At 40.5% G+C, this 27,426-nt stretch overlaps 1 protein-coding gene across 9 annotated transcripts in view; it reads right to left on the bottom strand.

Moving 5' to 3' along the window:
• The window catches only part of AGTPBP1 (ATP/GTP binding carboxypeptidase 1), a 184,074-nt gene that overhangs the window by 61,752 nt on the left and 94,896 nt on the right, over window positions 1–27,426 (bottom strand). For all 9 annotated transcript variants that reach the window (XR_008844922.1, XM_056524334.1, XM_056524371.1 and 6 more), the window contains exons 14-24: window positions 25,526–26,223; window positions 21,859–21,942; window positions 20,506–20,592; window positions 20,278–20,426; window positions 18,847–18,934; window positions 16,849–16,993; window positions 15,393–15,546; window positions 12,374–12,554; window positions 12,157–12,286; window positions 1,374–1,505; window positions 754–930 (exon numbers count right to left, since the gene is read on the bottom strand). Coding sequence is in view for 8 of the 9 variants with exons in the window: in XM_056524334.1 (XP_056380309.1) it covers window positions 754–930; window positions 1,374–1,505; window positions 12,157–12,286; window positions 12,374–12,554; window positions 15,393–15,546; window positions 16,849–16,993; window positions 18,847–18,934; window positions 20,278–20,426; window positions 20,506–20,592; window positions 21,859–21,942; window positions 25,526–26,223 (2,025 nt within the window). In the remaining variant the exon portion in view is untranslated. The remainder of the gene's footprint in view (window positions 1–753; window positions 931–1,373; window positions 1,506–12,156; window positions 12,287–12,373; window positions 12,555–15,392; window positions 15,547–16,848; window positions 16,994–18,846; window positions 18,935–20,277; window positions 20,427–20,505; window positions 20,593–21,858; window positions 21,943–25,525; window positions 26,224–27,426) is intronic.

Here is a 27,426-nt window from a genome sequence, read left to right on the forward strand (position 1 = left end):
CAGTTCATATACACTGTATACCGTATATTGAATTTACACTAACTGAAACCATGTTGAAATCGATTAGACTTTGAAGTAAACATACATATATGCATGTGAGGAGTAGCCCGTAAGACATTAAGGTAAGTACTGCATGTAGTTGACAATTATCTTTAGTTGCTGACAAAACATGATTTGTTAATTTATGTGGAAAGATGAATTGCATACGGAACAAAAATGAATAAGGAAGAAAAAGGAAACCGTTCACACCCCAAGGGGAAATCAAATTTCCTTTGTCTCCAATGGAAAAATTAAATTACGCAGTGATCTTAAATGTGGAGAGATTTAAAAAGGAAAAAAAGGAAAGAAATAAATCAGAGTAAGCAGGTTAAACAGAAACACATGGAATTCCATGTATTCATTCAGGCAATGTAAACAGAAGCAGAATAAATGTGGTATTAATAATACAGATTTAAAATACATGGCTGCTGTAAACATATTCACAATAGAAAGTTCATTATGGTATCATAATAATGATATACTAATGATAGTAAATAATGAATACAATGGAGAGGTTATTCTTCAGTTTATAGCAGACTGTGGATTTGTGGACACAGCAGGTAATATTCAGAAGCTGTAAAGAATAATGGAGTCCAGCTGTGGCATCAGACTAGACTGGCCTCACGGGTAATCGTATACACATGAAAACGTTATTCCATGATATTACTGTAGTAATATCACTATAGTTGTAAAGTACATTCAGCATGGCCATACCTTGTACTTCCCCTGGTCACAGCCGCACAGTGTGCTCTCCATTGTGTAACTCCTCTGGACGCCCAGTTCTCGCCACACAACGACGCGAGCAGTAGACTCTTTGGATTTTTCCACAACGAAACTACAGCTGCTCATGGAAAATGCTGGTGCAATCTGGCTAAGGACTTTTGGAAGAGTCTGTTTGTAAACAGAAGGCATAAACAAGTATCATGAGAGTTCAAACGTAATTCTGTTTCAAACATTTGACACATTTTCTTTAAGGACAGTCTGAAGCTCAAAAGCGCGTGCAGTCTACCGGTAGATGACACACACTCCTCACTGAGAGCACAGGGGTCCCATCCTGGCGAGCACCCCACCACCCCCTGCGATCAGCTACTTATCCCATATCCTGGAAGATAGCTTTCGAGATTCCTCCCTTTTTCAAGTCAAAAGATTTCTGAACTCATAAGAAGGAAACACACAGGTTACATCTTACAAATTTGTGAGATGTAAACGGAGGAATCCCGGAAGCTTTCTCTACAAAATACTGTTATTTCATTAAAAAAAAGGTATTACAAAATTCTGCAACATTCCAGGATTTTGCATCTGCATTCAATGTAACAGATTTGTGTCATACTTACCCTGTATCCACTATCTTCTACAATATCACATGAGGCAGCACTGACATTCGTGTGCCATACTGTCTCTTTAATACTGCAGCCGTACATGAAGACATTTTTCTTGCGGGAATGTCCATGGTAATCACAGTAAACCTGCACAGAAAATGTAATGTTAATTGGAATATTGACTGAAATGTTAATTATAGAGACACAAAGTTTAAAGAGCTATGAAAAGCAAGGAAAAGGGGAACCTTCCTACAGAAGCAAATGGACTTCTAAAAATGACAGCTTCAATAAGACTGATCACTAAAAGTAATTTGTCCATCATTGCCCAAGACTGGTTTTCGTAAGTCTCTCCCACTGGGTCTTGTATACATAGCGATATGAAATTGTGTCAGTGTAGTCCACAGGAGCCTGTCAGATGCTTTTCAGTCCCATCTTTCGAAAGTGGATTTAGGCTCTATAATTCATTTTCCAGTAGAGGTTAGAGAAAAAGAAAAGGGATCTCCTCAATTATATTTTGGCAATAGCAAAAATGGCAGCTAGCACTCCCCTTTAACTCCTTGGGGATGGAGGGGGTACCTATACGCCCTCAGCCCGCTCCCTGTCTATAACGCAGGGCCACGCCGTGGCCCGCGCGTCATAGCGGGTCGGGCCCGGCCTCTAACAGCCGGCCGTGACCCGTGGATAATAGCGTGCGCCATTGATCGCGGTGCCGCTCGCTATTAACCCTTTAGACGCGGCATTCAAAGTTGAACGCTGCTTCTAAAGTGAAAGTAAAGCAATGCCGGTTAGCTCAGGGTGCTGTTCTGGATATCCACGGTGAAATTGCAGCATCCCGAACAGCTGTAAAGACAGCAGAAGGGTCCCTACCTTCCTCAATGCTGTCCGATGACTGCTCAGTGTCTGAGATCCAGGCATGAGCATTCAAGCAGAATCATTGATCAATGGTTTCCTATGAGAAACCATTGATCAATGTAAAAGATTAGTGTGTGCAGTGTTATAGCCCCCTATGGGAGCTATAACAATGCAAAAAAAAAGTGAAAAAAAAGTGAATAAAAGTTTGAATCACCCCCCTTTTCTCAATGAAAAAAAAACCTGTGGAAATAAAAATAAACATATATGGTATCGCCATGTGCGAAAATGTCCGAATTATAAAAATATATCATTAATTAATTCCAAAGTCCAAAATAGCATATTTTTGGTCACTTTTTATTTCATGAAAAAATAAATAAAAAGTGATCAAAAAGTCCAATCAATGCAAAAATGGTACAGATAAAAACTTCAGATCACGGCGCAAAAAATGAGCCATCATACAGCCCCATAAGCGGAAAAATAAAAAGTTATAGGGGTCAGAAGATGACAATTTTATAAATTTTCCTACATGTAGTTATGATTTTTTCAAGAAGTACGACAAAATCAAACCTATATAAGTAGGGTATCATTTTAATCATATGGACGTACAGAATAACAATAAGGTGTCATTTTTACCATAAAATGTACTGTGTAGAAACGGAAGCCCCCAAAATTTACAAAATGGCATTTTTTTCTTCAATTTTGTCGCACAATTATTTTTTTTCCCCATTTTGCCGTAGATATTTGGGTAAAATGACTGATGTCATTACAAAGTAGAATTGGTGGCGCAAAAAATAAGCCATCATATGGATTTTTAGCTGCAAAATTGAAAGGGTTATGATTTTTTAAAAGGTTAGGAGGAAAACACGAAAGTGCAAAAACTGGAAAACCCATGCGTCCCAAAGGGGTTAAATTATAGAAGGGTGATATTCCCTACTAAACAGGAGGATGAAATACAAAATGATTAGCAAATTGTATGGATGATGCACTGCTTGGTGAGTTTATTGTGCACCTTAGTAATGGACTGAGAACTAGTGAGCTCTGTGTGGATCAGCAGTGTAGGAATTGAGGTGAAGGCCACAGAATATCAGGTAGAATCTGGCAGTGTTCACACCACAGAAGAGTGATAAAAAGTTTTAATTAATCTTGACTTGGAATTGTCCTAGAACACTGGCTTAGGGTGCATTCACACCACGTTTTTACAATACAGTTCCCGTATAGGTTTTCAATATATGGTAAACCGTATGGAACTGTATTGAAAACCGTATGCACTGACTCTCCATTGAAAACCGTATGCCAAACGATGTATCCGGTTGTGTCCGTTCTGCGTCTTGTACGGTTTTGTCTGGGTTTTTCCTGTACCCAAAACTGTAGCCTACCACTTCGGTCTGGGTGAAAAAGCGTATTGAAACCGTACATGTTTTTTTAACATAGGAGTCACTGGGAACTGTAGAGAACCGTATGTGTGTTTACGTTTCCATGCAGTTTGCACCATACGGTTTTTGACTTTGCACATGCGCAGTGCACGCTGAAAGTTTTTTTCTTGGAATTTCAATCAAACAAGTTGAAACTTTATTTATAATGGAGTGAAAAGTTAAAAACGTATACTTTCTTTTCTCTTAAAAAACGGATGCAACCGGACATCATTTTTCAAATCGTATACGGGTTAAAATTTGTACACGTTTTGATACAGTTAAGTCCAGTTTTGAGGAATCAGTTTTTCATCAAAAACCTGATACAGGAACTGTATTGCAAGAACGTGGTGTGAATGCAGGCTTAGGAAAGGAAAAATGCACAAAAGGTCTCCCTTGGGTGAATCTGTTTCAATACAGCAGCCCTGGAGTATAGTTTTCTTTGTGGGTTTTAACTCCCTACAACTATTTCTCCATGGTATTTACTAAGGTTTCCCTAAGTTTTGCACTTTCCTACATTTAGCTTTTTTTTTATTACATTTTTTTTTACACATGCTCTGAGCTGTGGTGTTTTCCAGAGCTCAAATCCACCATGTGGAAACTTTAGTACATATGTTAGGATTTCTTGAAAATGTCCCCCTTTTCCCGGCAGTCATGCCCTTTTTTTGGATTTTCTGAGTAAGGCCCCTTTCACACTACAGGTATCATTCTGTAAAAAACCTCTGTTATTACTCCCGGCAAAAATTCCTGAAAACGGCATTCATGTCAATGGGATTTTTTTTTTACATCCTTTTGCATGAGTTATGTCCGTTTTTACTTATGTCAGTTAAGTTTGCCGGCACAAAAGACGGTGCATGCACTAATTTTTGGTCCGGCAAAAAAAGAAAATGGTGGAAAACCACGTTAAAATTTTAATGTGCACTGTCATGAAAACAAAAAAATGATATGTTGTAGTACTTAAGTACTACAACATATCTCCAATATAGTTTAGTAAAAAAAAAAGTGATTTTAAAACAGTTTAAAATCACTTTTAAATTCGCCCTCCTAGTGGCCGAATGCATTCAGCAGTGACGTCACTAATGAATTCCGACTCGTTGAAGCCTGGCAACGAGTCAAAATTCAATCACTGCTGTGCTCGCTCCCGTCTGGCAATCAGACAGGCGGGAGCGAGCGCTTTGAAGGAAGAGGACGCGCGCAGTCAATATCTGTTTTTTGTACTGAGCATGCTCAGTACAGCTTTACTAAAAAAAAAAAAAAAAAGGGGGCTAAAAAATCTGATTTAAGAAAAAAAACATTACAAATAACGGATGATGTTCATCAGTTATCATCCGTTATTGCCAGTTATTGCATCCGTTTTTTTTAATCTGTTACTGTAAAATAACAGCAGTAAAAAAGCAGGATTATACCTGTAGTGTGAAAGGAGCCTAAAATGGAGAGTTGGTCAGGATTATACATTTTTTGGTGCAAATTCTTGCGCATACACAATTTGTGGCGCAATGCGCCAAATTCTGATGCACAATCCGACAGAACATGTCGGGTTTACAATAGTAAATCAGGGCCAACATGCGTGACTATGATGAAAGGTGCGACTTACCTGTTCAAGTTGTGCTAAAAGCGGCACAACTTGTGATATAGCAAACTTGGTAGATGTAAATTTCGGCTGCTGCACCTTCCCAAATCCACACTCACTGGCATTTACAACAGAATAAACAACCTTCTCCTCCTCGGGGATAGCAGAGCAACATTGATAAAGGAATGGTTAAAATCCAGGATAAAATAAATTCTATTCATTTGTACACGTACAACGTAACACTTTTCAAAGCTAGACCGGCTTCTTCAGGCATAGGGTACACAATAAAAGACACACCTTAAATATCCAATAAGATTGTCAAAATACCGGAAATGACATAAGTAGAATTAACATAAAATTAGGATAAAAACAATTAAGATCAATATGACATATTGCACTATCCCCTCCTTATTTACATAGACCCCCTCATATTAAAGGGTACCTCTCATCAAAAAAAACTTTGGATATATTATAGATTAATGTATGCAGAATAACTTTACAATTGCATGTTATTAAAAAATATGCTTCTTTCTATTTAATTTTCCACTTTGAAGAAATGACCACTAGGGGTCTCCCTACCAGTCCTGGCAGCAAGCATTTCAGACTCATGCTGGAGTCCTAAACACTACGAGCTGCCAGTCTGCTTTGTTCACAAAGGAGAACACTCAGAGCTGCCAGCCTGCTTTGTTCACAGCCTGTTTGGCTGTGAACAAAGCAGGCTGGCAGCTCTGAGTGTTTGGGACTCCAGCATGAGTCAGAAATGCTTGCTGACAGGACTGATCGGGAAAAATACAATAGAAAGAAGCATATTCTTCATTAACATGCTATTGGAAAGTTATTCAACATTCATTAATCTAAAATATATCAAAAGTTTATTTGATGAGAGGTACCCTTTAAGCTATATTATCCTATACTGTAGTACGCTCAATCACTTTGTTAAGCCCCTCTGGAGGCAGCATATTGCATTTGAAAATCCAATAGGATTCGCAATTAATCAATCACTGAAACATATTGTGGGAAAAAAAACTTTGTTGCTGCAGTGTGTCATGCAAATATGCTGTGAAACACTTTGTTTCATAAAATTATTCTGATTACTGACACAGTGTTTATTCACTCTCAAACATACCGTCTGCACAGTGCGTCCGACAGTTATTTTTTAACTGAAAATCCTTTCCGCGTGGACGTAAAGCAAAGTGTGTTATTATCCAATTCTTGAATCCAAAAACAACAAAGGCAGCGATTTATTTTACAACGGAAAGTGCCCAGACAATGGTCAGACATGGACTTGTTGACCATTAACCCCTTCCCTCTGTCGGCCCCTTCTGAAATGGGAGGCAATCTACTTAGGGTTTAGAATCCAAAAAAAGTCTTCTTGCACTAAGGCTGGAATTCCACTGAGGATTTTTTTTTTTTAAAACGCCATAAAAAAACGCCAATTTTCCCGCACAGCGTTTTTTTCACCGAAAAAAACGCTGCAACCAGATGTTAGCTGCAAGTCAATAGTAAACTGCAAAATGCCAGATCCACTTGGAGTTTTTCAGTTTGGCATTTTTTTTTATCCTTTTGCCGTTTTTCAGCAATTTTAGGCTCAGAGGCTGTTTTCTCAAAACGCCCAACAAAACCTAGTTTGGTGTTATTTGCACAGAAATCATGGCGTTTTTCCCACATAGAAGTCTATGGGAGAGCAAAAATGCCAAGAAAAACGCCATGTTGGATTTTAACTTTGGCGTTTTTGCCAGCAGTTTTTATTCTTTTTTGGACTTTTGCGATCCAGACAAAGTGATGGAGATAACTTTTTTATCAAAATTTCGTAGATACATAAACAAAAAAAGATACAGTATTGATGGAAAAAATTGTATTCAATGAAATTTTTCTTTTTTATAACAAAATCTTTATACATTTTTAAACAGGGATCAATTTATGTGTGCGGGCAGGGCAATAAAAATGTATCAGACAATAATAAAAATGTAGTGTGTGTGTGTGTGTGTGTGTGTTTTTGACTTTTTATTTTTATATATATATTTTTTAGGTAGTACAGTGGTCCCTCAACATACGATGGTAATTCGTTCCAAACGACCCATCGTTTGTCGAATCCATCGTATGTTGAGGGATCCGTGCAATGCAAAGTATAGGAAGCTGTACTCACCTGTCCCCGTCGCTCCGGACCAGGTCCTCACCGCTCCCGATGCTGTCCCAGGGGCTCCCGATGCTGTCCCGCTGCTCCGGTGTCTTCTTCGCGATCCTCCGGCTTCTTCCGCATCTTCTGCAGGGTCCGGGCCTCGCTTTCTGGTGACGTTATTATGCTGCTGCGCCGGCGCGGCGTGCGTAGTGACGTAATAACGACGCCGGAAAGCGAGGCCTGGACCCTGGAGAAGATGCGCAAGACACCGGAGGATCGCGAAGTGGACCCGGAGCAGCGGGAATAGGTAAGCGAACCTGCCAGGGATGCTTAAACTGCTATCCGACAGCAGCTTAAGCATTTTGCGCTGTCCGATAGCAGTTAATGCGATGGCCCCGACATATAAAAGCATCGTATGTCGATGCTGACATCGACATGCGATGGCCTCTGAGAGGCCATCGTATGTCGATTTTATCATATTTCGGGGCCATCGTAGGTCGGGGGGTTACTGTACTACTACTCCCAGCATGGAACACACTGTTCCATGATGGGAGTAGTAGCAGCTATACTGACAGATCGCCCAGGTTCTGTTGCGAGCCTTCTGTATAATGTATAGATGCGGACGGCTACTCTTCTATGGTCCCCTGTATATATACACCTATTCATATTTCCCGCAGAGAGCTGTGATTGGCCAAATGGTTCCAGGCAATCACAACTCTGTGGGAAATAGGAACATGTGTATATATACATCAGTGCAGGGGACCATAGAAGAGCGGCCGCATCTATACATTATACAGGAGGATCACAGCGGGTGTCAGGAGTGACACTCGCTGCGATCTGTCTATTAATGCAGGTACTACAACTCCCAGCATGGAGCAGAGTGTGCTCCATGATGGGAGTAGTAGTACCTGTAGTTAAGGACAGTTCACTGCGGGTGTCACTCCTGACATCCGCTGTGATCGTCCTTTCTATTGCAGAGAGGCTCTACACAGCGCTCGCATCTCTGCATAATACTCCGGCCGGTGTGAGATGGAAATTTGTGCCCTGTACAGACATGCCTCCACTCCTTCCCTCAGCTCTCCGAAGATTTCCGAAGCTAGAGCTGGGGGGGAGCGAAGGCAGAGCAGGGGAAGAGAGGGGGTACATGCCCTCCTCATATCCCCTCTCCCTGCTCTGCCTTTGGAGGATGCAGGTCTGCACGGGAGAAAGAATACAGAGCAGGGGAGAGAGGATGTACACATCTCCCTCATCTCCCCTCCCACTGCTCTGCCTGTGTTCACTGAAGGGCAGGATGACAAAGTGCAGGGGCTGGGGATGTATAGACTGCAGGGGCTGGGGATATATAGACTGCAGAGGCTGGGGATTTATAGACTGCACAGACGGGGGATCTATAGACTGCAGGGGCTTGGGAATAAATCTCGGACTGGGGATGATTCCTATGTGTGAAAGGGGGGGGGGGGGGACTCCTGAATGACACATGCTGGGAGTTTTAGTTCCTGTTATGCGTGTGAATGCTAGTGTTTCCCAACCAGGGCTGAGTTATATTAGTGTGTATAACGGAGGTTTCCACCTCACACCGGCCAGTGATATGAATAGAACATCACTCATTCATATTTCCCTCTGAGAGCTGTGATTGGCTGAAACCATCCAGCCAATCCCCACTCTGGGCGGAAAATATGAATGAGCGATGTTCTATTCACATTACTGGCCGGAGTATAGTGCAGAGATGTATAAAGCCGCTCCGCATCTCTGCTATATTATGGACGATCGCATCGGGTGTCAGGAGTGATACCCAGGGCAATATGTTTATTAGTACAGAAACTACTACTCCTATCATGGAACAGTCTGATCCAAGCAGGGAGTAGTAGTACTACCTAAAAAATTTAAAAAATAGAGAAAAAAAAGAGAAACACTCGCACTTTATTAAAAATTAAAATGTTGTTTTAAAAAATAAAAATTTTGTTATAAAAAATAAAAATTTTGTTATAAAAAATAAAAATTTTGTTAAATACATTTTTTCCATCCCTACTGCATCCTTTTTTTGGTACCCAACAAATTTGGATAAAAATGCCAAAGGGGCCCAAAAATACCACACAAAGGTAAAAATGCCAGAAAAAACGCCAAAACGCTGGGAAAAACAGTGGCAATTTTTCTGGCGTTTTTTCGCCTAAAAAAATGCAGTGCAAAAACCTCAGTGGAATTCTAGCCTAAGGTAAGTTATACCTGGTATTTTAGGGATCTTTTTTTCTAAGAATGGGGTCTAACTTTAATACTGGCCAATAATCCTGCAAAAGGGATTTTCAACAAAAACGCATTTAAAAAAAAATTTAAGTTTATTGGACACTTCGATTTGCCACATTCATAAGTGGATTTATAGAAACCTGTATGGGCCATATCGAAGAGTCCAAATAAAAAAAAACTGTGGTAGTAATGATTCACATTTTAATGAATAATCTAAGATTTTATATAATAGATTTAAGGAAAAAAGTTTTGCTGACATTAAAAACTTAATAGGAAGATTTAATTTCAGGAAAATTCACCACATCTACACTGTATATTAAAAAACAAAATAACAATAAAAATTAATACAAGATCAATTTTATAACGAATTGCAATAGTTTTAGTTTAAAGATGAAAAATATTTTGCAGGATCTGGATACAGTTAGACTCCATTCTCAGAAAAAAAGTTCCCTAAAATACCAGGTATAACTTAAGGTAGGGCTCAGAATCTAAAAAGTCTTCTTCCACTCTTCTTCAAGTCTTCAAGTAGATCGCCTCCCATTTCGAAAGGGGCCGACAGAGGGAAGGGGTTAATGGTCAACGGTCAACAAGCCCATGTCTGACCATTGTCCCGGCACCTTCCGTTAAAGTAAATCACTGCTTTTGTTGTTTTTGGATTTAAGAATTGGGTAATACCACACTTTGTTCCACGTCCACGGGGAAAGGATTTCCTGTTAAAAATAACTGTTGGACGCACTGTGCAGACGGTGTGTTCGAGAATGAATAAACACTGTGCCAATGTTCACAATAATTTTATGAAACAAAAAGTGTTTAACAGTAGAGCATTCCTGATTTATTTCCCCAATAGGTTTCAGCGAATCCTACTGGATTTTAAAATTTAATACGTTGGCTCCAGAGGCGCTTAAAGTGATTGAGCGTACTACAGTATAGGATAATATAGCTTAATATGAGGGGTCTATGTGAATAAGGAGGGGAATTTGTCATTTGTAGTAACATTTTTATTTATTTTATGTTAATTCTATCTATGTTATTCCCGGTCTTGTGACCAACTTAAAGAATATTTAAGGTGTGTCTTTTATGGTGTACCCTATGACTGAAGAAGCAGCTGGTTTGGCTTTGAAACCGGTTACAGTGTATGTGCACAAATAAATAGACTTTATTTTATCCTGGATTTTAACCATTCCTTCATCAGTGGGGCACCGCTATCCCCATAAAAAGAGAATGGGGTTTATTCTATAGAATACTGGCTTGACAGTCTTTGCTTGTGAAATTCAGGATAGGTCAATTGAACAAAATATAACTGGTAAATCTATTAACCCCTTAAGGACACTTGGCATAAATGTACGGCGCTGCATAGCGTTACTTGGCGCACAGAACCGTACATTTACGCTTCATTCACGGCGGGTCCCAAGGGTTGTCAGCAATCACACTGATGTCTGTCATTAACCCCTCAGCTGCAGTGATCAATACAGATCACAGAATCTGCGGCAGTGCATCACTTACAATGGCTGATCTGATCGCGTGCGGCATTGCTGCGGGGATCAGATCAGCTAAGATGGCAGACGGAGGTCTCCTCACCTGCCTCTGTCTGTCTCCCGGGGTCTTCTGCACGGATCTGCCTTCTAGCAGACCAGAACAGAAGATTGCTGATAATACTGATCAGTGCTATGCCCTATGCAAAAAGCATAAAAAACTATAAATAATAAATATTTTGGCATCGTCGCGTGCGTAAATGTCTGAACTATAAAAATATAATGTTAATGATCCCCTATGACGAACGGCATAAGCGTTAAATAAAAAAAAAATTAAAAAAAAGACAAATATTTCTTCTTTTTTGTCACATCAAACTGCAAAAAAAAAACGTAATAAAAAGCGATCAAATAGTTAAATATATGCAAACATAGTACTAGAAAAAACTACAGATCATGGCGCAAAAAATGAGCCCTCAAACATCCCTGAATACGTAAAAATAAGAAAGTTAGAGGTGGTCAAAATAGGGCAATTTTAAACGTACTGATTTTGTAAAATAAAAAGTTTGAGATTTTTTTTTGAAGCAGTACAATAATAGAAATGTATGTAACCATGGGTATTATTTTAATCATATTGACCAAGAGAATAAAGAAAACATGTAATTTTTACCGTAAAGTGTACAGCGTCAAAACGAAACCCCCCAAATTTTCAAAATTATGATTTTTGTTTAAATTTAATTACACAAAAAGTAATTTTTTGGGTTTACCATACATTTTAGGTTAAAATGAGTGATGTCAATACAAAGTACAACTGGTCACGGAAAAAACAAGCCCTCATATGGGTCTGTAAATGGAAAAAAAAAAAAAGAGTTATGGGTTTTTGAAGGTGAGGAGCAAAAATTAAATTGTCTGTGTTCTCAAGGTCAAAATGGGCTGTGTCCATAGGGGGTAACACTCAATATCAACATGGTTTCGCATAATAAAGGGTCAACTAATCAATGAAAGCAATCTGAAATAATATATACTGCTTAGGAATGATTGCATCTCTTAGCACCAGACACATTATTGGAGGCTTTGCATCTGTATTGTTATCAATGTACAAAATGCTTTTTTTCAGCTTCTATTAAGTGATACATACCAGAGGGATACGTTTGATGGATGCTAAATATTGCAGGAGGCCTTTGGTGTGGTATATTGTAGGATGTAAATCTGCATTGGGGTTTTGCCACTGCCTGTTGAGATCTTCTCCACTTAAAGAACACCGATGGCTAGGAAGAAAAGATCCTTCAATATTTCCTTACTTATTTTCACGTTTAACTTACTATACTGTAACTAAATTTATACCTCTTACTTACTTTCCATTGATAACACCATCTGGGTTTAGCATAGGAACAATCTTAAAAATGTAGGATTCCCGGAGGTTCTGTGCAGTGGGACTGTTCCCCATGAGAAACTCCAGTGTGCCTTTCATTACCCAGCTAGCATTTGTCTCCCCTGGGTGAACTCTGGATGTTAAGAAGATGTAGGGCCGGTTTCCTGTAGACAAAAATACAAAAATTTTAGTTATTTTAAAATACATGTTTATCCTCTATGTCGTACCAATGGTTTATTACAGTGGCTCTGGTAACTGAGGGGGACCAAAGACTCTTCAGCCCATGAGGCACTAGTATTATAAATCGCATATGGTAAGTAGGATTTTGCATTTGTGTCCAAAAGTTACAAATTACATCACTTTATAGGAATATCAGGTTCAAGTGTCGAAACCCTCAATGATCACTAACACAAAGTAAAACAAAATTAATGTTCTAAGCTTATGACCAGGAACTCCACAGATGACATCTTTTCTGACATGTTACCTGTTCTTGGAGTGATGGCTGAAGCTCTAAAATGTATGTTAATCTTTCATTCCAGGGATAGACTACCATATATGCAGCGTGTGTAGCTGCCTGGGCTGTGAATCCAAAATGTTCGCTGCTACCCTAAATAAATAATGGGGGTTTCTACTTAGAACACATTCACATATCTAACAATTGCTGGTGGACAGTTACAGTGGTGAGGTCTCTTTAGAAAAGAAATGGCTACCACACCCGGCAGCCAACAAATTAAAGGTTAATTCATGAATGAGCACATCTACTGTTCTTGCACAGGGACACTCTGTGTCTACCCTCATGTAAACTACACGAATATCAGAGCTTTCAGTCAGGTAAGCTGCTGAGATCTCACAACTGTGTTTTTGTCAGGTAATCTTATGATCACAAGTGGGTTCCTGTCAGGGAAACTATTGTGATATTATAAATTGGTTATAGTCTGTAACAAGCTGTACAAGAGGGTTTTATTCAGTCCAATAAGCTGCTACAACCTCACATCTGTATATGCCAAGTAAGCTCCTTTGTGAGTCACCATTTGTAAGTCATAATTGTGTCAAGTCAGAAGTAGATTTACATGAGGTATGCTCAGGGCCAAAGTCCTGCAGGAACGCACAGGAACTGAGTTCCTTTACTTTTTCCACAGCAGGAACCCCATTCCAAATAGCTGGAGTCCTGCAGGACAAGCCCCTGAGTGGATATCTTGAGTTCCCACACTATTTTTCCAAGGACTTGATCCCTGGGTATGCTGCTGTGACATCAGAAGTGTGATTTTGATAGGAGTTTACCTGGGACCCACTTGTGATGTTAAAGAAATACAAGAGGATTACCTTTAGGTAAGCTGCTCTGATATCACAAGTGGGTTTCAGTCAGGTACACGATAGGGACAACAGAAGTGGGTTATTGCAAGCGGGTTTCAGTCAGGTATGCTGCTGTGACATCACAAGTGGGTTTCAGTCAGGTATGCTGCTGTGACATCACAAGCGGGTTTCAGTCAGGTAAGCTGCTGTAACATCACAAGCGGGTTTCAGTCAGGTATGCTGCTGTAACATCACAAGCGGGTTTCAGTCAGGTAAGCTGCTGTGACATCACAAGTGGGTTTCAGTCAGGTATGCTGCTGTAACATCACAAGCGGGTTTCAGTCAGGTAAGCTGCTGTGACATCACAAGTGGGTTTCAGTCAGGTATGCTGCTGTAACATCACAAGCGGGTTTCAGTCAGGTACACGATTGGGACAACAGAAGTGGGTTATTACAAGTGGGTTTCAGTCAGGTATGCTGCTGCGACATCACAAGTGGGTTTCAGTCAGGTACACGATTGGGACAACAGAAGTGGGTTATTACAAGTGGGTTTCAGTCAGGTATGCTGCTGCGACATCACAAGCGGGTTTCAGTCAGGTACACGATTGGGACAACAGAAGTGGGTTATTACAAGTGGGTTTCAGTCAGGTATGCTGCTGCGACATCACAAGCGGGTTTCAGTCAGGTACACGATTGGGACAACAGAAGTGGGTTATTACAAGTGGGTTTCAGTCAGGTATGCTGCTGCGACATCACAAGTGGGTTTCAGTCAGGTACACGATTGGGACAACAGAAGTGGGTTATTACAAGTGGGTTTCAGTCAGGTATGCTGCTGCGACATCACAAGCGGGTTTCAGTCAGGTACACGATTGGGACAACAGAAGTGGGTTATTACAAGTGGGTTTCAGTCAGGTATGCTGCTGCGACATCACAAGCGGGTTTCAGTCAGGTACACGATTGGGACAACAGAAGTGGGTTATTACAAGTGGGTTTCAGTCAGGTATGCTGCTGCGACATCACAAGTGGGTTTCAGTCAGGTACACGATTGGGACAACAGAAGTGGGTTATTACAAGTGGGTTTCAGTCAGGTAAGCTGCTGTGACATCACAAGCGGGTTCCGGTCAAGTATGCTACTGTAACATCACAAGCGGGTATCAGTCATGTACGCTGCTGTGACATTACAACTAGGTCAGAAGTAAGCTCCTTTGAAATCCCAAGAAGGATTAAGCCAGTTAAGATACTGGGCCCTTACAATGAGGTTTCGGTTTGGGGATATGCTGTGGCATCTCAAGCTGGTTAAGTCAGGTATGACAGGGGATATGAAAAGGTGGAGAGACAGCTACTTGCTTAAATACTTCATAGAGCTTAAGTCTCCCCAGCTTTACAGCTGATGCTCCTCTTACTCCTGCATACACTTTCAGACAAAGAAACTTATTGGTCAGGATTTATCAATCTGTGACAAAAACGGTCAGGTTTTGCCAATAACAACCAATCTAACCTCCAACTGCTCTGGCAAAAAGAAAGCTGAGCTGTGACCGGTTGCTCTGGGAAAATCAGACAGATTGATGAATCTAGGCCATTCCCTTTTCCTGAAGGATGGCATATTTCTAATAAAATATTGTGATGTTCAATGTCTAACTCTTATAGAGTTTTCTTCAGAGCGAAAAGGTCTTGAATGATGAAGTTGAAGAAATGATAATTTCAACTCACGGAACTGATAGACATGCTCGTAGTAATTTGACTCAGGCATAGCAGTTATGGTGACTACTGGACATCCATTTCCAGCTAGAGTTTCACATAATACATCATGGCGAAAGTAGATCTTCTGGGGGTTATGCAGAGACTCCAGTTTTTGAAGATGCATCTTTGGAAAAAAAAATAATAATTATATATAACATTGTTTGTTTTTAAGAAAGAAATATCAGCAATTATAAGGGCATGTGCTCATAATGGATTTTTACATTTCTGAATTGAATCCATGCATATTTCACACTAAAATATGTGTAAATTCTGTTCTATAAAACACATCCCATTATCTTCAATAGAAACGCATAGATTATATAATTTTTCTATGCAGATGTGAAAATCCATGCCATAAATCTGAGAGTATTCCCTCAGATCTTTGAGAGAGCCAGTGTTTTTTTCTTCTATGGGAGAGTTATTTTGCCTGTGTCCCAGAGGCATTTCTCTAAATAACCCAGAAGGCAGACTTTCAGTTTGCTAGATTTATTAAGAGATGTGCACCTTATAATAAATGTAGCGGCTCTGCAGCTGCCATTGCGCCCGGCGCACAAATATACACCACATACTAAGGTGGTGTAAATTTCTGCAACTTTCGGTATTGCAGGTAAGCACTAAAGTCACATGTAAGGACCCCCTCCTTACATGTGACTTTAGTGCTTACCTGCAATACCGAAAGTTGCAGAAATTTACACCACCTTAGTATGTGGTGTATATTTGTGCGCCGGGCGCAATGACAGCCGCAGAGCCGCTAAAATTTTTTGAAGTCGCACATATTTGTGCAGTAGTGACAATGTTTGGTCCAAGACGCCATTTTTGAGAAAACTTTTGTGACTTTAGTGGATTTATTTTGCTCGCATCAAGGGAGTGTGGAGGAGGCCGTAAGAGGAGGGTTTGACCTCACCTTGAAGGGAGCCCCCCTCCCTTCAAGGTGAGGTCAAACCCTCCTCTTACGGCCTCCTCCACACTCCCTTGATGCGAGCAAAATAAATCCACTAAAGTCACAAAAGTTTTCTCAAAAATGGCGTCTTGGACCAGACATTGTCACTACTGCACAAATATGTGCGACTTCAAAAATTTTAAATGTAAATATGGCAACAAGAACTTTCTAAGGGCTGATTCACACTGCAGTTTTGTCTCAGGTTCACTTTTTTAAATATTAATAACATTCTTATTTCCCCATAAAATGTATTTGTTAAATAGACAGTTGTAACACAGTGTGAACTATCACTTGAAGATAATCTTTTGTAGCTGCTAAATAGCACCTCCGGCAATACACTTCAGATAGCTGTCAGCCAAACAGCTTCCCCCAATGGGAATAGGGGACAAAACTACTTTCAGACACCAGTGGTAGTGTAATATTGTGTGGAAATATTGTCTCATAGTGTCATGTGAAAATATTGAATACTGAAATTAAAAATCTCACCTTTAATGTGGAATATGTGTAAGGATAGTGATATGCAAAATAGCAAACATCATCTTTGTGCACAAAGCTGACAGTAAATGTCAGGGTATAGTAGGACTTTCCCTTCTGACCTCCAGTAGCTATTGAACTCCTGGAAAAATGGTTCCTATGAGAAAAAGGTTAAAGGCAGGGAAAGTTTACATAATAGAAGAAATATGACAATGTGGCAATCATATTTATTTATATCTATTTAAACATGATGACAGATATTACGTAGATTTTCCTTCTGAATTTACGGCCAATGAACATGCTAGAGGTTTGCAGGAAAAGCCACAGTGGTAAATACGTACCAAGCTATGCAGAGACCAAGGTAAGGTCTCGTTCACACCTGGTAAGAGGCTTTGTTCAGGGCGTATGTCAGAGTCCGCTCACTGCAGACAAACAGAGCTGGATGGTTGCACAACAGACACCTAAGGATCCTACTGACTTTTAGGGCATCCAATGGGTTTCAATTTGATGTCATTTTATTTTGCAGGATTTGAGCCGACAGATAATACTGTTTGCACCATTTTTCTGTTTGTTTAGGTTCCGCTACTTTAACAGATTCTGTGACAGAGCTCTACCGCATATTTGAACAACTTTGCCTAATCCTCAGCAATATCTGCAAGGATACATTTCAGTGCTGATTATGTGCAGGGTTTGACTTTCACATTGACATCAAAAGTGCAAAAGTTCTGCAGTGTATTCACAACATAAAATGACATACAGTGGATTCAATTCAGTAGCACCTCGAATTTATCTAAATGGACAAGTCCTGTCTATTGCTGTGTATGGTCCATGGGTACAGCTGTAAAGCATATCACTAAATGCTGTTAAGTAACTTTTATTAACTTTTTTTTTGCTTTTCTACATTTTTTTAGTCCCCATAGGAAACTATTACTTGCAAACTTTAGATTGCAAACACTGACTAAGGCTGCTTCTTAGAAGAGCACTAATCAATTTTATCAGTGCTCCATTACTCCAGGCTGCTATAGCTTCCTGTAGCATTGGAGCGCTGATTGGATGGCAAGGAGACAGGTAAGGGCCCTCCCTCGGTCCTCTCAGCTGATCGTGACCTTGCGATTTTGCCACAGCTGTCCCTATCAGCTCCAATGAGCAACTGGGTAGTGATTTTTCTGGATTTAGATGCCTCTATTAACTTTGATTTCTGAGTCTAAAAAGTTAATGCCAACATCAGCCTGATGGGCCATGTCCGGCATAAGCCGTGGGTCCTCATAGCAACCAGGCACTTCATACAGACACAGCGCACACAGGACGTACATTTACTTAAGGTGTTAAAGTCTAGTGTGAGTAACACATTAGATGCTTATTGTTTTTGGTGAAGTGACTGGTAGCAAGTCATCTGTATAGTCAGGGAATAATGTGTATGGCTGGGTTCACACCCTGTTTTTGCCACACTGCAACTGCATATGTTTTTTTTTTTTTTTTTTTAACATGGATGTCAATGGGAAACGCACATGTATAAGGTTTTTACTTTGCACATGTGCATTTGCATCCCAAAGTCCCCACCCCCATTAAAAATGGACAAAGAAATTGCCAAAGAAATGTGTTTATTATTTTTTTTCTTTTATGAAAACGGACGGAACTGTATGCACTTTTAAAAACAGCAGACGGTTTAAAAACGCATACGGTTTACTTTTTCCCATACAGTTCCATCTGTTTTTTTTTTTTGCCATACGGTTTTCTTTAGAAAAACTGATTGAAAACAGTATGGCAAAAACGCGATGTGAACCCAACGTGTGTGCTTTGACAAGCAGGATTTATTTTCTATTTTTATGCCTAAAGTTAGAGTCTCTGTTCGGACTGTGCTTCTGTGTCACTGTGTCTGATTTCTGTTTAGCATGGTAGAGCCAGGCAAATAATGGCAAATCTTCTACAATACATATTTACAGAAACAGATGACGACAGGTATAGTTAAGCTGAATGGAGCAATACAAAAAAAAAAAAGGATTTACTTACTTATAATAACATATGTCCGTTCCAACACGGATCCACCAAGGTCTGGAAGCCAATGCCTCCTGTACAGAATACATAAGGGGCTGCATACCTTTTGCAGAAAAAAAAAAACAACACATTCTATATTATTTATTTTTCTATTACGCTAAGTTACTACATCATTCTAAACTCACAGAGAAAAATAGGAAACGATAAGCCTACCATCATGATTCATCCATTTTATATCTTGTAGAAGGAGAGAAATTTACCTTTCTAGACCCTTAGAAAATGACACAGTTTTCAACAAATAGGGCTGTCAAGGTAATACAAGGAGAGAGCGATATAAAGTCTACAATGTTGACTCAAACATGCATAACCTTATATCAAGAACATGTATAAACTCTTTGTCACCCTAGGTCATATTATGTCTATATGATATTGTTAAATGTTACATGATTTCTTTTAAATTTAGTCTCTGTAGATTTACAAGTCAAAAGCAAGTAAATAATGCTGAATATAAAGCACAAATGGCATATAAACTAGAATGGTGCTCGGATGAGCTAAATGTGCCATAGAATATTTGTACATCAGTGCGGTCCCTGTGGCTGGACACCTTTTAATCATGACATTGATAGTATTTAATGTATATCTAACAGATATGATGTTAGTGAAAATTTTTTTTATTTTTAGCACTGTTTTGATGTCCATATTTCTTACACATAATAACATGGCAACCATTTTAAAGGGGTCCTGCATAATTGAGAAATTAGTTAAGGCCCCAAAGGCATCATGTTTTGGGTCCATGTTGTCGTAATACATTAGAATACTCTCAAAAGGGTATTCTTACATATACTGTGGCAGACCAATGGATCTTAAAAGACAAAACGTGGTCTACTAGTGACTACATCTGGTCTGTTATCCGAAAGTATAGGTTTTATTTTTGTTGTGTTTTATGGGGCTACACAGAAAGTATTCTAACTTATGTCAGAAACATTTGTGACACCTCTGAAAGTGCCACACTTTCTAAATGTACATTCTGGTGAAATCCAAGATTACAAGTGCACTAATGTGTGGAGTTTAGATGGGAAAAGTTATTAAAGGGGGATTCTTCTTAAAGTGTATCTTTCATTATTAGGAAAAAAAAAAGCCCATAAGAGGCAAAAATGAAGCACTTTTTTGATACTGTCAGATTCACAATATTTTTGTATGTCCTAGGGATACGTCAAATGTGATTTCGTGAGTGGAACAGTCTCAAAGATTAATGTTATGAGGTGGTTCTGGGCACATGACTCTTCTCAGCTTGTTATACTGATCAGTTGAGGCCTGAACACCAAGACCCCGACCAATCAAAACTTTTGATATGTCTCTATGACATATCAAGTTATTTTTTTTTTTTTTTATAGTGACAGAGCCCATTTAATAATTGTGCAACATAGTGTAAATTCTTGGCCTTACCATAGTTAAACTGACTGTTGGACTTTTCACAGTTGATGATATTAAGGCGGTAAGCAGTCCCAGTCTTCATTCCGCTTACTTCAAAGTAAAACCACTGATGGTAATGGTTGCTGTTTATATCAGAGTTCAAGATGAGATCATATTCATGTCTGAAAAATAAATCACACGTGCAGGTTTTTTCCTTTTAAACATGATTCCGGAGGCAGAAGAATCAAGAGGATGCCTTACTTCCTTATCTGAATAACCTTCCGCAGGTTTCCAGATTCAAACTTAGAGTTGAACTTGAGGACTTCACTCTCATCCGGTATGGAACAGCTGCATTGCATTAAGAAGAAGCAAAGAAGATGTTAATCCTCAATAGTCCTGAATAATCTTTCCTCCAAGCTACATGTTATTCCCCAGGAAAAACCAAGATTAATGCGACGTGTGTGAACAAAGTCTCCACCATCTATCCTCAAACCCAAAAACGTGGAATTAGGTGAATTCTGTAATCTGTCACAAACAAATGACTACATATTCTATTGATAAAACCACACTAAGATCTCACCATAAAATAAAGGACAAGTAAACTTACATAGTGATGTTGAAATAAAAAAGTCTAGCACTAGACTTAAAGGGGTATTCTGGCTTTATACATCTTATCCCCTATCCTTTGGGGATAAGAAGTAATCTGTGATGTGTGTGTGTGTTATATATATATATATATACACACATGTTACCTACTTTAAAAAAAAAATTGATAAATGTGTGTGTATTATATACATATACACACACACACACACACACACTTATCAATTTTTTTTTATGTAGGTAACATATAACAGCTGCTAGTACAATACTTTTGTTAGAAGCATGTTTTTGTCTTTTTGTAATAAACAGCCGAGTGGGATAAAATCCAAACTCCAATTTCTTTGCAAATTCATCAGCAGAATACAAGCTGTATTTTAGAGCTGTCTACACTCTAAGAAAAAGGGGGGGGGGGGGTGGACTAAATTTCCCGTGGCTTTCTCCCTTTAAGAGTATGCTCCCACTGAGAAATTGGCAGGCAAATCCCCCTTGAATGAAAGCTCCACTGACTTTAATGCTCTTTCCGCCACACACTGAGGAATTTTCACAGAATTGCATTATAACAGAAGAGAAAATGTTCATTCTTCTGTATAAATATACAATAGGACTTAATTTTTTTCTGACAATGAGTTTTAAGCAGAATTGACACATAATTTTTGCACAGACCAAACCTCAGTATGGCTGAAATTCCTCCACAGCATTTCCTTATACTCCTCAGGATTTCTGTGCCATTTCTGCGCCAATTACATACTAAATTCTGTGCTAAGCAGAAGATAGCAGATTTGCTAAATTTCCTGACTGAAATTATTCTTTCTTAAAGGGGAACTCTGCCCCTAGACATCTTATCCCCTATCCAAAGGATAGGGGACAAGATGTCTGATCGCGGTGGTCCCGCCACTGGGGACCCTACGGTCTCGGCAATTTCTAGATTGTTCATGGTGCTACATACAGTAAATCCTTTAACCTGCACATTGTCATGTGGATTCAAGATTTCATTGCAATACAGAAATTTACCTGGGATTATCAAGGTCATATATAACCCGGTCTATTATGTCATTGGAATGAATCATTCTTTCAATGTCTTGAGCTATTTTAGTCCTGTGGTACATAAGAAAAAGGTAAAGGTCAGGTACACTTTTTCTTAATATTTCATGTACAATGGTGGAAAATACGTCATTATTAATAAAACAAAGCCAAAGTAAATAGATTTCAATAAAAGCATTATAGAACAAGCATAAATGGTGCCTGTATACTTCCAACAGGACAGATGTGAAGCATTCAAACCACACCTTCTCCATATGCCCTTAACTGTGTAGGATTTATTAGAGATGCTCTGTTTACAAGGAACCAGACACCATATCACTGCAGGCACGCAGACAACTAAAGATGGTCATACACAGTAACTGGATTGCTGCAAAACTCACTAAGCAGTTATGTTTCAGGAAGACTTGTAAATGATTACAGGTGTGGTCTGACACTGGGTCTGGGCGTAAAAGGGCATCTCCCACAGGCTACTTTTGGGTAGTGTACTTCTTGACAAGAGATTCTTGACTGTCTCTAGGATGCACTTAAAGGACATCTGCAGCATCACAAACACTTATCCCCTATCCTCAAGATAGGGGATAAGTGTTTGATCGCGGGGGGTCCGAACGCTGGGGCCCCCAGCGATCTCCTGTACAGGGCCGCGGCTCTCCCGTGCAGGGGGCGTGCCAGCCGCAGCATGACGTTGCGGCCGGCACGCCTCCTCCATACATCTCTATGGGAGAGGCGCGGAGGCAGTGTTCGTGCCTCCCCGTCTCCCCCATAGAACTGTATGGGGACGGGGAGGAGACGGGGTGTCACCGTCGACCTCTAGGTCGACGCTACGTCACCATGAGCGCTCATGGCGGCGCCCCGTTAGGGAGATCAGGGGGGGGTCCCAGCGGTCAGACCCCCGCGATCAAACACTTTTCCCCTATCCTGTGGATAGGGGATAAGTGTAATGCCGCTGCAGTTGTCCTTTAAATACATTTTGCCCAGTTGACAGATGTTGAGAAGGGCCCGATCATTGGACTGAGAGAAGCAAAATGGTAATTTCAATGACTCGCCCACCATCTAGTCCATTCTGACCAAGCTGTTAGGAGGTGTTGGGAGCAGTGGATATTTGAGGGCATGCACCCTGTGAAGAGGTTCTGATGCCCCAGACAGACCATGAGTAGATAGGATTGTTTGATTTGCCAACACGCACAAGCACTTTCCTTGTCCACCATCCAAACACAGGTGGCACCATCATTACACACCAATGTCTCTGCCCAGACCAGTTCCATGCGCTAAGCAGAAGGAAAGTTGTTATCACAGCGCCCAATAAATGCCCTGCTATTGATAGCCAGAAACCATTGCCTTAGTGGTGTCGTGAACGGGAAATATAGACTGCTACGAACTAGAAGCGAATAGTCTTTAGTGACAAATCCAAGTTTGGATTTGGACTGACAACAGTTCACTTTGAGTATGTAGGCCTCATGGTGAGCTCTTCAATCCTCTGTTTGCTGTGAAATGACACACTGCCATAACTGCTGTGTAATGGATACAAAAGGAATGTCTAGCTGTGGCAGATTTCAGTATATAACTTGTTGCTTTATTTATTCATGATAAAAGCCATTACACACATCCAGGACAAACAACAGTACAGTACAGGTCTGACTCGTTTCAGCTTGACACCTTAATCATAAAACAGACAATTTGGTCAGTTTAAAAACCTTCTCTCTGCCCCAAACTGTTGGTGTAATGATCTGGGGAACCATCACCTCTAGTAAAGATACAAAAGACCCTGACAGCTTAGCAATATGTGCAGAACATCTTGCGGCTACATGTTGCCTGTCATGGCAGGACTTCTCACTGGCACTTTTCAGCAGGATAATGCACACTCACACACAGCAAAGGTTTCCCAAGAATATCTCCACCAGTTCCAACATTCCTTGGCCTACCCGGTTGCCAGATATATTGTCAATCAGGCATTTATGGTGAGCCAGCTTTAGCAACCTATGATCTACAGTCCCAGCTACAACATCTGTAGGTACATGTGTCACAGGAGCCATATGAATCCTGTAGGTCTCCATGCCAACTATCTTGCACCAAGGCTAGAGGGGACCCAACAGGGTACTACAGCCTTCTTTCAATTGTACAGTTTTCCCCAATAATCGTATCTATTTGTATTTCTAGAGTGATCATTTACATAAACTCATAATTTCTATTGTAATCACTTACATATATATTTATTTATATATTCGAACAACTCATTCTTGGGGTATTATTTTTTAGGGGAATGATTGTAAATGCTGGCCTGTTGCCTTTCCCTACAAAAGCAGAGTGAGTCAAATCAGTTAAATAGTAGAATGATTCGTGTGGCTTTACCTGTGTTTTTATTTTTTTTTTAAATCACCTCAAGAAGCACCTTTTGTTGTCATGGGAATTTATTGTTGAAGTTATCCGTGAGCAGGACCAGGCATGTTGGATTTCAACAGCCTGATTCTTTTGTTCTCAGGAACATAAATTGCGGTCAAACTTGTACGGCGACAGAGCTATTTTATGTGTATGGCCAGCTTAAAGTAGACCTGTACTTTTAAAAGAATGGCATGGTTTTGTTACAGTAATCCTTTAGAATGGTGACAAGGTGATTTAAGTACTCGCACTGCTGTTATTGAGGCCCTGAAAGCCACTTCTAAGGTGCACATCTATTTTTCATTGCCATTAGTACTCATGCCTATACTTACTTTCCCATACTTCACTGGCCAATCTCATTACAGCACCTAATCTTTGCTATGCTACTCCTCTCTGCACAGGACAGAATAGGCTGGCACTGTGCAAGGGGATGATTTACAGTACAGGACTATAGATGGCATATGGGAGAAGGGAGTATTGAAGCAATGGGTTTGCAAGGTGCTAAGTGAGCAGAAAGGAAACCAACAGCAGCAGGATTTTAGCCACTGGGGTCTCTGCTACTAGAGATAGACTGAGCAGTAAACTGCAAGTTCAGTGGAAGAGACATCCCAGTGGCTGAAACTGTTAACATTTTTACTTTATAACCTCTTATAAATGTCAATAAATTAGAGAATTGCTTTTAAGCACTCCTGCTGTCACATGATGACAAGATGTGTAACTAGGTTGTGTCAAATTTAGAGTAGCTCTACAGGATCCAAGCCTACTCCTCATATGTCAGCTTCCTCGACCCTTCTAAGGGTAGGGTCACACGTAACGGATCCGCAGCATATTTTATGATGGCCGATGACCGACCCCTATTGTGTGCCTCCTGCTTGTAGCAGCAATCCGCAGCTGCCACAGGCAGACACACAGGTATCTGCGAGTCACGGCGTACATGCGCAGTGCACTCAGACATCGCGGATGCTTTCAGCCTAGCAGGGAGGAGGGGAAGCGACTGCAATGTCTGTAAGTGCACTGCACATGGCGACTCGTAGGTCCCTTTGGGTCTGCTTGTAGCAGCCGCGGATTGCTGCTAAAGGCAGGCAGAGCAAGAGGCACACAATAAGGGGACGGTCATCGGTGGATCCGCAGTGTAGAATATGCTGCAGATCCATTAAGTGTGACCCTACCCTAAAAGTGGCATGAGGAAATAAGGGATATTGTACACCTTCATTTTCAGTTTTCTTCACCCAGAGCAGAAAACCCATTAACATTATTAACTCACCTTTGCACACCATATGGTCTTTCTAATATAGGCTCTTTAAAAAATGGTGGTACGTGACCAAAGTAATCTGGATAGGCCACTTCTGAGTATTCAGGAACTGATTTGGTATTTTTTACAGTTTCAATATAAAGGTCTGGATCATGGAGGGGCAATAAGCTTTCGTTGTCTAGTACACTCTGTAAGCCTCGTCCAACCAATGGACTTGCATCTTCATCATCATCAGGAAAAACTCCAGAGCAACATAAAGGTCCTAGATTCACAGAATGTTTATCAAACAAGTTTTGACTACATGACATATTCTGAGCAGTCTTACTACAGGAATGAGATAAGGCATTGGGCTTGTCTTTAGTGGGGACACATCCATTTTTGCAATGGTTGTTGGATGCAGACTTCTGTAATGAGAGTTTGTCAAGATCCCTTACGACATCATTGTTCAAGTAGAAGCACGAGGACCTTTCAATTTCACCCTGAGTCTGTAGGAAGGAGTTGTTACGGTCTTTCCTATTGTCTTTCCTGGTCACAGGTAAAAATGTTGGTCTTTTGTTACATTCGTCTTCTAATGTAATACTGCTATTTCTAGATAGCTCCTTCATGATATGTCTTGGCTTATATAGTGTTTCCTCTCCTGCTGTTGGAACAACAATAGGGACGCCGCGGTTTGCTCCAGGCACTGGCTCATTTGACACCAAGTCAAAGTCCTTTAATAAAGATAGAAAAGAATGAAAAAAATATTTTTGCAACGCCATTACATGATAAAAAAAACAGAATGGGGGAATACATGAAACTGTTTATGGATTGTTTTGTGCTCAGATTTTGGCACATTGGCTATTCTGTACAGGAACATTTGTGCTACTTTTCGTTCAAACCATTATTTTGGGCTGAACACACCATTCTCAGAGGTATTTTTGAAATTTCACTTGTCATGTTTTGGTGCATCGTATACCAATGGTAGAAATGATTGCTTACAATCAAGCTAAATATCACAATATCACGGACGTACATTGCGTATATATCTGGGTGCCACGGCTCAGCCAATATGATACTGATGGTATATCCTTAAAATAGGCAATCAATAAGTAAAATTAAGAAATCCCTTTACAGTGTACCTGTTTTGTACATTTTATACAATGTAGATAATACCGTTAAAGTTAAATTTGTAATATACATTGGTTAAAAAATGTGTATATTTTTTGGTGTAAAAATACTGTCCATGCAGCTATTGTCTGTGTGTCTCTATGAGGAGACAAAATACAGGAAGTGAGAGCAGGGCTCTTGTGCAGGCTCCGGGCTTGTCAATCATTCTGCAATATGAGCCAGGAGCATGTCATAGAGGCTAAGGGCACAGAGCCCTGCTTCTCCTCAGTGCACAGAGCCCTGCTTCTCCTCAGTGCACAGAGCCCTGCTTCTCCTCAGTGCACAGAGCCCTGCTTCTCCTCAGAGCAGAGCCCTGCTTCTCGTCAGTGCACAGATACCCTGCTTCTCCTCACTGCACAGAGCCCTGCTTCTCCTCACTGCACAGAGCCCTGCTTCTCCTCACTGCACAGAGTCCTGCTTCTCCTCACTGCACAGAGCCCTGCTTCTCCTCACTGCACAGAGCCCTGCTTCTCCTCACTGCACAGAGCCCTGCTTCTCCTCACTGCACAGAGCCCTGCTTCTCCTCACTGCACAGAGCCCTGCTTCTCCTCACTGCACAGAGCCCTGCTTCTCCTCACTGCACAGAGCCCTGCTTCTCCTCACTGCACAGAGCCCTGCTTCTCCTCACTGCACAGAGCCCTGCTTCTCCTCACTGCACAGAGCCCTGCTTCTCCTCACTGCACAGAGCCCTGCTTCTCCTCACTGCACAGAGCCCTGCTTCTCCTCACTGCACAGAGCCCTGCTTCTCCTCACTGCACAGAGCCCTG

Source organism: Hyla sarda, chromosome 1 (genome assembly GCF_029499605.1).
Source record: "Hyla sarda isolate aHylSar1 chromosome 1, aHylSar1.hap1, whole genome shotgun sequence".
Lineage (NCBI taxonomy): Eukaryota > Metazoa > Chordata > Amphibia > Anura > Hylidae > Hyla > Hyla sarda.